We start from the raw sequence: 14404 nt of genomic DNA, 5'->3' as shown, positions 1-14404 counted from the left end.
CATGCACACCTTCAAGAAATTTGAAGCTAGCAATCTAATAATAAACAGTGAAAAGCTATATTCTAAATCATAAATAAATCTCACTTTGCTACATTTCATCATTGACTTTGCAGTGCTTTCTGGATGTTATATTGAGATCATATCTGCTATAATTTCAATATCAGCAAGACAGAATCTAATCCATATCCGCATATAACAAGATTTCAGTCCTACCATAATTAAAAAAATAAAAATGATTCTTTCCATTGCATTGCTCATAACGATTCAATTTTTTTTTTTAAAGCAAATCTGGGACTGTGTGATACCACTACCTCCAAGTCAATAATCAGCTAATTACTTTAAATTCAAATATTTGGATGCTATATTCTATGTATTACATAAAGGAGATCTATCTAAATTCACTTTTCTATTAGATGAAAAATGCTACAAACAGATGTTTTTAAGATAATCTTTTCATAAGAATTCGGCAACATTCTTAAAGTAAACAAATCAAATAACACAAGCTGGATAATTTAATTTATTTTGCTCTCAGTTACTATAATTAATACCAAAAATGGACAGTTATAAAGATGTACAAAACTTCTCCCTCCCACCCCTCCATATAAATGCAAAAAATAAGATATTTCAAATGGTATGATTATTCAAATTAAACACCAAGCTGACAATTCTAGTTCAGGCATAAGACTTCATACCAATGAAGCATTATACTCAAACACCACAGTTTTCCCTATGGCTTTGAAGACAACTTTGTGAAAACCGATGCCCCCTTCTCCTATTAGTTATAACTTCTGCTTGAGTTTAAAAAATGTTTTTGATTCCTCATTCAAAGAAAACCTAGCAGAAAACTTCAGGATATACCAAGTGGAATCAAGAAAACACAACTTTACATTTTCCAAAACCATTCAGATATCTAAACTAAACAAAATAGTTTTATGTAACATTTAATGTTAAATGACATCAGGAAATATTTACATCTAAATTTAAAATTGTCTGTTTAGGATGTATTATTCAAACTTAGCTCACTTCAGTTTTTTTTTTTTTTTTTTGGTATATTAGCTACATGACCTATAACTAATTAGAAATTAAATGTTCACATCGTATCTTGCAACAGAAATGGAAGAATTTGAAAGTCAGTTCCATCTCTTTACGAAGTGGAAAGCAAGAAAGAGGAAACAGTATTAAAATTAATATGAAACATATCACAAATTGCTACTGTAAACTAACTATTTTGAAATATATTATCAGCATGATGAACTTACATTTGTGAAAAAACATTTGATCTCCAAAAAAAAAAAAAAAAAAAAAAACTATATTAGTACTATTAACTTTGCAATTTGTATAAAATATGTTGGGCAATTATGCTACTTCACTATGATATTAAGTTGCTGATTAGAATATATTTTTAACATAATAATCTTGATGAATGAGTGTTTCCTTTAGTCAGTTTTGACTAATGAAAATATTGTATAAGCAAATGAAGCAAATTTTCAAATAATTCAATTTCAGATTAATCTAAAATAAATCTTAAGGCTATTCATTATGCTTTATATATGAAGTGCAAGTACACTTAAACCTTTTGACAAAATTTTCCACAATTTTATTTGGAAAAGTTAAACTAGATCAATTAGAAAATAATTTTAGATAAAATTTTATCCAAAACATGTTGCGATAACAATTCAGAGTATAAAGTCATAAGGAGAAAGCAATTTTTTCGAACATTTGTTCTACAATTATAGCACAGCATATATCAGAATTAACTGAAATAATAATAAAAAAAAAGTTTAATTTTGTGCAGAACAATATTTTTTGAAAGATTTTACAATACTACTGTTTTATGCTGTCAAAACACACCCACCCACACAGATTTAGTAAGATATAAATCGATTAATTATATTATCAATTGTTAGCAAAGATTTCAAACAAAGAAATTTGAAGTAAAAAAAAAAAATCCATGAACCAATCCTAAACACTTTAATTAGGGGGTGGAAAGTAGGTGAGAATGCTTATACAAACACAAAAGCCAAATCCTTTATCTGGCTGATTAGTATAATAAATTAGTCTGATAAAATAGTGATTAGTCAATCAGAAAGTTAACTTAAATGAAGCTCTGGTTATTCCTAAATTATTAAATAGACAAAAAGATTGAGAGCTGAAGAATAATTATTGATTTTCAAAAAGAGAGAACAGATGGAATCAATATTAAATGTCAAAACATGACTAATTTAGCCATATAAATTAGGGAAAACATGAATCAATGAGACAAAGAAAGAAAAGAGAACTAGTGTAATGTATAATGAATTTTGTAGTCACTGACTGCTGAAACTGATGTTTGAGATATGCATAAGATGGTAGATAATAGAAAATACAAATTGTATCCCAACAATTATGTTGATATATATACATCTAAAAAGTAAAAACTCATTAAATCCCGATTTTGCATTATGCACAGATTCCCACCAATATTAACTTGTGTTTCATGGCTGAAATTAATAAGCTATAATTGTAGTCAACATAATGAATAAACATTACTTTCTGTAATAAAATATTCAGTAAAACAATAATTGATAACTTAAAATCTAATAAATACAAAACACAAGACTAGTTCAGTATACAAACTAATTCCAGAATTCACAAAACACTATTTACATAGCACAGCTATTTAAAAGAAAAATATATAAAAAATATATTTATATGTATTTGTGCATAATAAAAAGGTATGTATTTCCTAATGAATTATAAAGAAGAAATTACTTTCACACCATTAAAATCATTCCATCAAATTATTAACAAAAAAAGATTAACAGAATGGCACAGAATTTAAAGAACTGTTGCACAAATGAAATTTTTTTTTAAATATACAGGCATTTCCAAAAACAATTAATAAAATAAGCCTTTCCAATTTAAAATCAATTTGTTTTCATTCAAAAAATGCATGTTATTAAATTATGAAATGCAAAATTAAGCTTAGAATTTTGATTTTTTCTATTTGTATGCAAAAATTTAAGATTATCTGGATATCCAATTCTATATGAATGCACTTTTAAAAAATCCTTTTAAGCATGTCAGCAACTGAACTTTTTTTTTAATTAAGAAAAACTAAATGATAAATTCAGAATATATCTAAAAATCCAGAAAAATCAGCAAGACAAAAAAAACATTTAAAAATTGTCTTCAAAATTCACTTTCTAATACGTTCATAGCTTTTTCACTAAATAGGAATTTCATAGTGCATTAATATAATGCCACCCGAAATTATCTGCATTTAATGCAGCATTATCCATGATCTTGTTCAACACATACCTTCCATTTCACAATGCTCAATATGAGCCACATTTAAGAACTAATGTACATGATTTGTTGCTTTTTACAAATTCACACAAATGAAATCTAAAAATATTTCTTACAAATTAATATTACAATATTACAACTACATACACTTTGAAGTCAACCTCCAAATCAGTAATAATTGCACAATGTTTTTTCATGGAATGGATTGGGCTTGCAGCTAAATAGAGAATTGCCACTATTCACACTTTTGAATATGTATCAAGTTGTAACAGAAGTGGTCAATAGTTCATAATTCTTGGTCATCTGTGTCATTTCCTTCAAGCAAGACTCTCGTTTCCTTATTATCATATTTCTTTCTTCTAAAAAGACAAAAAATTATCCCAAATTAACAAAAAAAAAGCAACATATATAATTAAACATTTAACTCTTATGAGAAAGGGAAGCATGTGCACAGACATACCATTTCAGCAAATGCCAAATTTGGCATTCTCTTTGAGATGTCTAAAAATTTCCTCACTAATTCTAAAAGTAGCTTCAGAACAATTTTTTTTCCTTCAAATAGCAAACCCACCTATGGAAGTTCAAAACCTGAATTACAGCAATACAGTTAGGCTAAGGAAAGATTATGTGGACCCACAAATTAGGATAAATCACAAGAGTATTAAATGATGAACACTAAACAAAGAGCAGCTTGGAATGTAGGTAAAGAAGCAATTACAAATTTTCTTGAAACTGAGGCAGAAAATGAAGTCACTGTTGATAAATGTCTCAATACCTACTAAATAAAAAATGGGAAAATTCACTTTTTGAAATCTCATTGGCAGACAATTTCCATGCAGATGTGTAGATATTTCAAATTTGTAATACAGTCATATTTTAGCAGGAAAAAATATAATTTTTTTTAATGTTATATAACATTTAAAAGCTATAGGAGCCATGGGAAGCATTATCCCCATCTCAGGTTAATTATTTAAACTAATAATTTAATCTAATTATCTAGAGGATAATTTTTTTTACTATTCATCCTCAATCTTTCTGGGTCCATTACTGATAGATTAAAGGTTTATGCACTGCTCGAGTTGTAATAGCAACTATGGCTAGACTAGGTATTTTATCTTTTTCCTTTTTGTACAGACAGGAGCATACCAAATATTGTTTACAAGATGCCACTATGTATTGTTCAGTCTGCAGAGTGTGATCAGAACAAACTAACAGCGAGTCAAAGGAAACACCAGTCATATTCAAACAAGAAAATTCATAAATATAGTGACATTTATTTGTCTGTTGTTTTATTTATGCTGGCTCCGTTGATAATCAAAATTCACAGTATGTGTTTTGTTATGAAACATTTATCCAACGAATTCATGAAACACGCAAAGTTGCAGAGACATTTAAAGACAAAGCATGAATGTTATAAGCCCATTAACCTTTTTTTCAAAATAAACTCAGGGGAACTATGTGCTAGTAAAAAATTAAAAAAAAAAAAAGAAGCAAGTATCCTTGTTAATTGTGAAAAAGAGGGACCTCACAATATAACAGAGGAACTGATCTGATAGCTGCAAAAGTGATGGCACTGGCTATGTTGAGAGAAAAAGCATCGAATAATTTAAATGCGATTCTGTTGTCAATTGAAGAATTCAAGAAATGGTATAAAATACAAAAATTAATTATCAGTGTATGGAATAGTCAGTATTATTCTTTATAACTGGAAGAAAGTATATATGCTGTGAACTGCATTATTTGCATAATTTAAGAAAATTAGTCAACTCAGGTCCACAGGGGATTTTGCTATTTTTTTTTCAAATTAAAATAGGGGTCCTACACTTCCAAAAAGTGTTGAGAACTGCTGGTATATACAACTGCTTGCAGATGAAACAAATTGAGATGAACTATGAGGAGTAAAGCAGATTATCTTTACTGGAGGATTTGAATGAGTGTGCAGTGAGAGAAGCTGCCATTTCAATGTTGGAAAGTGTAAGATTTTAAAGTTTAGAAAGCAAATGGGATGGCTAGTATACAATCAGTGAGGATATCTTATAGGAGGTAGAGCAAATAACAGACCTAGGTGATGGAAGATAGGACCAAAAATTTAGGTGAAAAAACACTGCCATAATCCAAAAACACATTGATTATGACAGTGTTTTTTCATCTTTTTGCTTATATGGCATCTTAAAGGAAATATCAAAAACTTTGCGACATCCTTCATTAAGAAAAAGAAATAAAGGTTTTATTTATAACAAAGAAATACATAAATTTCGTAACTCTCTACTGAATTGAAACATTGGGATGTTGCTATACCATACCCCTGTTTGAACACTGGATCATGGCTATGATGCAGAGAAAGCAATGCAAGATTAAGTTTAAGAAGATTAAGTTTCCTTTGTACAAGGACTCGATGAGGCTGCATATTGATTAGCAAGAGAATGAGAAAATACTGGAAATGGTCCAGAGAAAAAAGAAGTGGTTTGTTTCAAGTCTCAAATACTGGACATGAAGAAATTGAGTAAATGCAATTTGAAGAGCCTTTTGGTCAGGAGGAAGAAACTCAAGTGAACAGTGTCAAACACAGTAATCTAAGATGTAGCCATAACAAAGTCTTATAAAGAGGAATGATAACTTATCTTTGGTAGTGTGTTTTTCAGTAACCAAGTAAACTTATGAGCTGTCTTAGCTTTTTTTTCCCAGTATGTCCTTTAAACTTCAGCTTCTACCAACACGCCCATACCCCTTAAGTTCAATTTCATGAAGTACTTCATTTACTGAAAAGATCACACTATGTTTTTATATTTAAATTTTATTTTTAGAAATTTTAGAGTTAAATGTGTGCCAATATTATCTAAATTGCAGATTAAGTATGACAGATATTTGGATGTGGAACATAGTGTTTATGATAATATCTAAGAATTTATTTAAATTCACGGTTTTTGTTAGCACACCGATACCAGATGGAAATGAAAAGCTAATGATTGTGTCGGTCTGCATGGAAGACAAAGTAAAAGGTATGGATTTCTTAAATATAAAATGGTAAGGTACCATAAACATGTGTATGCATAGGAAGATGTCATAGATGTTTACGTAGAGAGGATGAATAAGAGAAAACAACGAACCTGGGTATGTAGGAAATGTGACATTCTGATGAAACATTAAGCTTAACTGACATGCCATCTTCTGACACGGCAGTTGAAGATTGCGCTAATGTTCAGAGTGTGTGGAAGTGATAGTGAGAAAAAAAGTTCGGCTGACAAAGTGGACAATAATGATATTGAAAACATTAAAATTAATGGTAAGGTGGCAAGCAGGGTTGATGGCAAACAAGTGTGTGCATGACCAGCAATAAAATAGCCAGAGTGAATGAAGTAAAAAAAAAAAGGACTCAAGATTCAAAAGCTGAGGTGAATGGAGTGAAATGAAGAGAATTGGAAATATGTAAAAAAGACGAAAGAAATGATAGTTATGAAAAAAAGTAACAAAAGACCCAGGAGTGGCATTGTATGGTGATTCAATTATTACAGGTGTAATAATTTTACACCTGTAAAATTAATTGTTTGTTACAAGTGGAGTAAATGAAAGGACGCACATTTACTTTTACATTTACATTTATTTTTTGGGAATTAAAATGAATAGTGATCGAGACAATAAACATGATAAGTAAACAAAGCAGTTGATAGTGGTAGTAGGGATGAATGACTTATTGTGAACAAAGAGAATGGAAGATTGGATATCAAGAGGTTGTAGAGAAGGATAAAATAGTGTGATTGGAAAGGTAGTCAAATTGTTGCTCAGTGATGAGATGAGGCAGAGAGCAAGAATTATGAATGATATGTTAGCAGAAATGTTTGAAGAGAAAGAAGTGCAGTTTGTTAATGTGTGCAATAAGAGCAAAGGAAGAATTGAACTGTATAAGAGTGATGGACTGCATTTGAAAGGTTTTGATGAGTCATTTGGAGAGACTGCTGCTGCTGAAAAGGAGAGTAATGAGTTCAGAGAATGAATTTCAGCAAGTAAGAAGCAATGTGAAATAGCAGGAGAGTAAGGAAGAAGAGATTGAAATGCTGCTTATAAATTAAGTGGATAGCATGAATGTAGAGAATGAGAGAACGTGTGCAAGACAAACAGAAATGGGGAGACAAACATTAAATGGGGACTGGAGAACACAGCATGAGAAAGGTTGATGCTCCAAGAGGATGTGAATGCGTGTGTAGAAAAATAAGGGAAGGGGATAGCCTGGGATGTAGGGAAAACAGTTGGATTTGAAGGTTCTGGAATGAGTAAGGAGAAAAAGAAATGGCTTCAGGAAAGTATGGAGAAGTCACATCTAATAAATGGTATCAGTGAAACTTGTTATAGATCCAGAAATGAGCTGTTATGTTTGTATCCAAATATGGGAAATGAAATGGTTACATTAAGTTTGTTCACCCTAAAAATTGTTGGAATAAATGAGACGTAGTTGGATGACATCCTGACAGGGATAGAGATGGAGGGTATGATGTATTTTGTGAAGATAGAAAGGGTAAAAAAGGTAGATGGAATGCTTTTTATCTATATGACAGAAAAAGAGTTATGTTCATAGAAAGTACACATGCCAGGGGGAAAAGAGTGGTCATGGTTTTGAGGCAGTATGGTGTGAGACAGAGGTGAATAGGATGAAATACTTCTTTTCTGTGGATATGGCTATAGACTTTACCAGGTCTATAGCAATAAAGTGATGAAGAAATGTATAAGCAAATGAGAAAAGGGCAACTTTAATTACAGCAATATAGACTGGGATGATAAGATAGCAACCAGAAACAAAGAAAATTAGTTTTTGAGAGAACTTTTTTATGCAGTATGTCACAGAGAGCACACAAGGACTAAGAGTCTTAAATTTGATCATTTCATTAGAGGATGTTATTATAAAATAGGTGTCAAATCTCCCACTAGTTGGTGAGTGTGACCATGAAGTGATTACCTGGGTGGTTGCCAATGTGATGGCTTCTGTGAAGAAAGGAGATCAATATTGCTCGATCAAGATCTATCTAGTAGAAGCAACAACTAAATGTATTCTAAAGGTCAGAAAGTTAAATAAGGTAGGTGTGAAATGGATGAAGAGATTAAGCATGCAATAAAAAGAAAAAAGACATTATGGATGCAACATAAGAGGAGTGGTAATCAATTCCATGAGGAATACAAAGAACAGGAAAGGAGGATGACTTGGTTGGTAAGGGCAGCAAAAGTTCAGTATGAGCAGCAGTTAACTAATGAAACCAAAAATAATCCTAGGGAGTTCTTTCAACGTGTAGTAAAAAATAGCTTATGGTAGAATGGCATTGATTGGAGAAAATGATATAAGGACAACTACTGCAGAGGATATAGCTGAGAAATTTAATGAGCAGTGCATGTGACATCATGGAGAGTGAGAGCAGTGAATATGATTTTCCACAACTCTAAAGATACTGATTCATCTATAAATTTGCTACTGGAGTCTTAGAGTCCCTTTAAATCTCTTTACAGCCCTCTTTCAATCCCTTGGGAGTTCACAGAGCTGAGACTTGAACAGCCTAGTGAGAGGCAGTGACAATTTCATTGCATATTCTCTTAAGAAAGTTGATATCTAATCCCATGGCTGCTTTTGCAATAAAATTCTGATTGAGATTTAACTCAATATTTTGTCTACTTCTGTCATCTTGTTACCACTGGCACTTGTTATAATTATTCTTCCATAGTCATCCTTCCTCTTACTTGCCACACAGAAAAGAACTCCTTGGGGATTTCAATAGAATTTTATTTGAAGTTGGCATTTGTGATCTGTCTTAATGACATCAAAAATTTCAAATGCAACTGAACAAACACTTAATCCATGTAATTGAAAATATGGACAAATGTTAGGACAATTGTTTTTACTGTGTTTCGTGAAACGTGTGGGAAGGCTGATGCGTTTGTCGTACATGTTGATTAATTTTAATGGTACAGATGAGAGCACAGACTGATAAGAAATAATTTATTGCTGATATTTTGCTGGCATTCTATCCAGAATCTTCAGAGCAGAAAACTAGTTTGTCACAGCACGCAAGACAACAACAATCCAGTATAACAATGGGTTTGAATAATTGCAATGTACAACACAAAGACTAAAGTCCTAATTTAGGCACCATCTATGTTGGGAAAAAACAACAGAAAGAGAAGGCAGGTATTAATTTAGTCTCAAGATGACTGTCTCCCAAATCTTTAGCAAATTTATACAGCCATACTTGTTGAGAATTAGAGTATGTTTCAAGGCTTCTGTTGATTCCAGGATTACACCCTGGCACTACTGCTATGGCAAGTTAGGTCTAGCAGACCATGATTTAGATACCCCTGCACACAGGATCAATTGGAAAAAAAAAAAAAAAAGTGCCAGAAGCTTTTACAAGTCAGAGAGGTTGTTCTCGGGATCAACACAAGCCTTGAAACGTACTCCAAACCTGAAGTATGGCTGTATAAATTTGCCCAAGATTTAGTAGATAGTCATCTTGAGACCAAATTAATACTTGCCTTCTCTTTCTATTGTTCTCTCCCCCCCCCCCCCCCCCCAACATAGATGGTGCCTAATTAGGAGTTCAGTATGTTACAATTGTTCAAATCAGCCCCATTGTTATACCGGATTGTCGTCTCGTGTACTGTGACAAAGTTTTGTGATCTGAAGATGCTGGATAGAATACCAGCAAAATACCAATAAATAAGTTAATAAATAGTTATTTTCTTATCAGTTTGTGCTCTCATCTATACCATTAAAATTAATCAACTGCATTTCATGGTACAAACACTTCTGCTAGTCTATGAAGCATAGTTTCTGTGGAAGGGGACATGTTTCATTAGGTAGTGATGTTTTTATCCCAGTTGTCTAATTGCACTATTGTTGACAAATATATTACATAGGGTGCAAATATTATTATTATTATTATTATAATTCAGGCCTCCATGGAGTCAAAAGACTCATCGTGGGAGGTCCTTCCTAAGAACAAAGTCTGTCGAGACTCATCGAGGGGAGGTTTCCCCCTAAGAAACACAAAGTCTATCATACCACTCTTTAAACTCACTGACCGTTCTCGCCCTCACCACTCTATCAGGTAATGCATTCCACGGCTCAACCACCCTCCATGCAAAGAAACCACTCCTCACCCTCTTGCTCACGGTTTCCTTTCGTAACTTCCAGGGATGGCCTCTTGTCATCACTCCTTCCTGCTGTTCAACCAAGTGAAAGAACTCCCCAGTGTCGACCCTGTAACCACCTCTCAACAGTTTAAAAGTCTCAATCATATCACCTCTCCTTCTTCTATCTGCCAAACTCTGCAGTCCACATTCCCTCAGCCGATTCTCATAACTATCCTTGTATAGTCCTGAGACCATCTTTGTCATCCGTCTTTGTATCTTTTCCACAGTTAATTTATCCCCTTCAAATCCTGGGGACCAAATCTGAGAACAATAATCCAAGTGTGGTCTGATCAGAGACTTATACAACGGAATAATAACCCTCTTATCTCTGCAGGTCAGTGTCCTTCTCATAATTGCAGCAATCCTCTGTGTTACCTTCACCACCTTTGCAATATGTCCCCTAAACTTCAGGTTTCTATCAATCATCAACCCCAGATTTCTTGTCTCCCCAACTTCCTCCAGTATAACCCCTCCCATAGAGTATGCAGCATCCCATCGATGTTTCCCAAACCTCAAGACCTTACATTTTGCTGCATTAAACTGGACACCCCCATTCATTTGCCCATCTATCTAACTTATTCAAATCCTCTTGCAGGGCTACCACATCTGGACTATTACTAATAATCCTTCCCAGCTTCGCATCATCTGCAAACAACTGAATATCCCCTTGCAATCCACTGACAATGTCATTGATATAAAGGTTAAACAATATAGGTCCTAGTACTGAGCCCTGTGGGACCCCACTTGTAACCTTCTGTCCCCTTGAAACTGCTCCACCATACACAACTCTGATACCTATCAGACAGCCAATCCTGAATCCAGTTGACCAATCTGACATCCAGACCCGTGTGTTACAACTTAAATATCAGCTTATCATGTGGCACCCTGTCAGATATCTCTGTACCTTATTCAGTGATACAATAAAACTACTTGTTTTTCTTGTATCTGTAGTATAGTGGCTGTTGGGGAGAGCCTGTTGTTCACTATATAGAGACATTGCTTCCAGCCTCCGGACAGTATACACGTAGGGAATAAATATTCATCTATTCCTAACTGAAAATAAATTCTATATTCTATAAGTTTGCATCCAATGAAAGACAACACATAACAAGAACAATAAATTGCAAAAGATGATTTGCTCCTCCATTGACATGCATTCCTGCCACACCCACACAAATCATTTGATCAGCATTATTAGACATAAGATAAGCCCCTCCCTATAGTTATTTATTGAGCTAGCAGTGTATATAGCAATGTTTATTAGTTAGTGATTTTATATTTCACAAACAAATCCCTTTCCATCTATTCATAAGGTCTTTTTTTAAATTATGCCTATCATAAATGCAAATATGAAAGTCTACAGTTTATAGGATCTAGTATTCTTCACTCCACCCCAGATACTTATAACCAAAGCAAGCATTTAATATCACAGATACAAACTATTCATAATCCATTTTACAGTACTGAAAATATTTTTATTCACATCTATTCTTTCTCTTCCTTATATTTGCTATTCTTTACATCTTTTAGTAAATCAAGTATAGTAACTAATAATCAAATATCATTCTCTTTAATCTGTTTTTATAATATATTCTGAAAAGACTGTTCCTTTCACTCCCCTCTACCCGCTATGTGGGATTAGTTACAATCGAAGAAACTGTCACGAAAAGTGGCACATCTGGCGACAAGCAAGAACGAAATTGCCAGTTATTCCACTCACTTTGCTAGATGGTTAGGTTTGTGACAAGAGAATAATATTGGGATGGATTTAACTTGTGATATGCAGCTTTTACAGATGATGCAAACTGGGGAGAGCAATGCAGAGTCAAGCAGATGTTATGGCCTTACAGGAGAACTTGAATAGATTACATGAATCAGCAGGTAAGTGGAACTGTCAGCTCAATATTGCAAAGTAGTGGGGGACCTTTAAAGGAAGTAGAGCAGATGAAAGATCTGGGAGTGGTGGACAAGGACCGAAAATTCAGGGGTTACATTCCACATGTTGTAAAGTCATCACATCAGATGATGGCAATAATGTGGAGGACCCTGACATGCAGAAATAAAGAGGTTATGATGCTATTGTATAATGCCTTAATCAGGCTTAATATGGATTATTGTGCATAGATTTAGTCACCAGCTTTTCATGGTGACAAGCAGTGCTTTTTTTTCCTGGCAGTACACAGTACTGGCACCTTTTTTCTTAAGTTTTAAAAATTTGCAATTTATTGACAGCAAAAATATTCCAGTAGTTGGTACCCTGCTTTCCTGTTTCATAGGTTGGTACGGAACCGGAAACAGGAAGTTGTGCTCACTTCCAATTGCTTCCAATATCAGTTTTATCAGTTCTATATTATATAGAACTGATAATACCAAAAGCAAGAAGCGATCTAGAGATGACAAGGGTATATTGAAGGATATGTTAAAAGTGTGGAAGTAGCTGTAATAACATCTTCATTGTGAGTACCGGCACCTTTTTTTTCCCAGAAAAAAAAAAAAGCACTGGTGACAAGGATATGTTAGAAACAGTCCAGAAAAGATTCACAAAGGTGGTCAGTGGTCTTTGAAATGTGGAGTATGCAGAGTTCAGATTGTGAGAATGTAAATTGCAAAGTCTTGTAAATAGGAGGAGTGGGGGATATGATGGAGACATAAGTCAGTCGGGGATTGTTATCAGGTTCACATGGAAGAGATTTTTTAAGGAATGGGAGAGAGGGATAGAACAAGAGGCCATCCCTGGAAACTATAAGGAGGCAAAGAAAAGAGCTTCTTTACATGGAGTGGTTGGTGAGTGTTGTGAATGTAGACATATTGAATCAGTTTAAGACACAGTTGGATGAGCTTTGTGTGATAGCATGTACCTCCCATGATGAGTGACTCCATGGAAGTCAGATGTTAATAATATTCCAACACTTCTATCAAAATCCAGGCTATTCAAAATCTTTCTGAAATCTACCAACAGGATTTTTCACTATTTTCTACAAATAATATTTCCTTTCAAAATCTTTGACTATCAAGACAACTACTCCTTTGTTAGGCTCAATGGCCTGCCACAGTTGAGTAACATTGCTGTGACAGAGTGGATAATTACTATGCATAAATAGCACCTAGAGTTCAAAAGTACTGAAGGCAGGATGGGATGGGTTGCATTCAATGCAATGCCAGTTAAGAAATTTTCTTGGAGGTGTGTTCAATCATGCATACAGTGTCATAACTATAAAACATAATATAACATGAACTAGCAATCAGTGATTCACTTACCTGTGTCCTTTTTTCTTCTCTTTACTCTTCCTGTTAATAACTCCATTTATATCATCCATCATCTTGATGAGAAGTGCTGCTTGATCACTAGTATCTATTGGTGCCACAGAAATATCTCTGACTGCACGAAATTTACCACAGTTGTTCAAGTGTTCATTCTCCAACCGAAAAAAATTCCAGACAAAACGCCTGTAGAAAGAAGGGAGAAAATAAACTCAACCACCAAAATAACTTATTCAGAAACATTCCATTAATCAACATGTGTGTGTGTGCACACACACAAGAAATAGTATATCAAACATCTACAGGAATATTGTATGGGGGGGGGGGGATTACTTAAAGTCAGTGAAGTAACTGGGAAACTGCACAAGTTAAAAGAAAAGCAAGTTACAAGCACTTGCTGGTTCTCCAATGTCCAATACTCACCTCGTAGAATGTTCTTTTTGCTAGGTATCCATCTAAATGCAGAATAAATAAGTTGACAATTTAGGACTTGACTGATGATTTATATTGGGCTTTTATATCATGATGAAATGACATGATGGTACAACATAATCAGATATGTGGGCTAAGGCAGGATACACTTATACAATATCTCCACCTTATACTCTTCGTTAAGGAACCAAGGCAAACAGTGAGAAGTCAACTATAATAACTTCAAAAGAAGTATAGATAATGATGTAACAGG

The 14404-nt window shown here is 33.7% G+C and overlaps 1 protein-coding gene across 1 annotated transcript in view; it reads right to left on the bottom strand.

The window, feature by feature from the left end:
- Window positions 1-503: 503 nt before the first annotated feature.
- Window positions 504-14404, bottom strand: part of LOC150103693 (solute carrier family 53 member 1-like) — a 291679-nt gene continuing 277778 nt past the window's right edge. The window contains exons 15-16 of the mRNA XM_090397054.1: window positions 13717-13905; window positions 504-3647 (exon numbers count right to left, since the gene is read on the bottom strand). Of these exons, the coding sequence (XP_090253180.1) occupies window positions 3575-3647; window positions 13717-13905 (262 nt within the window). The 3' untranslated portion in view covers window positions 504-3574. The remainder of the gene's footprint in view (window positions 3648-13716; window positions 13906-14404) is intronic.

This window comes from Typopeltis vanoorti, chromosome 8 (assembly GCF_054136105.1).
Source record: "Typopeltis vanoorti isolate ZY-2024b chromosome 8, IOZ_Tvanoo_1.0, whole genome shotgun sequence".
Taxonomy (NCBI): domain Eukaryota; kingdom Metazoa; phylum Arthropoda; class Arachnida; order Uropygi; family Thelyphonidae; genus Typopeltis; species Typopeltis vanoorti.
Note: the sequence above shows the minus strand (reverse complement) of the source record. Positions and strands in the feature narration are given on the sequence as shown.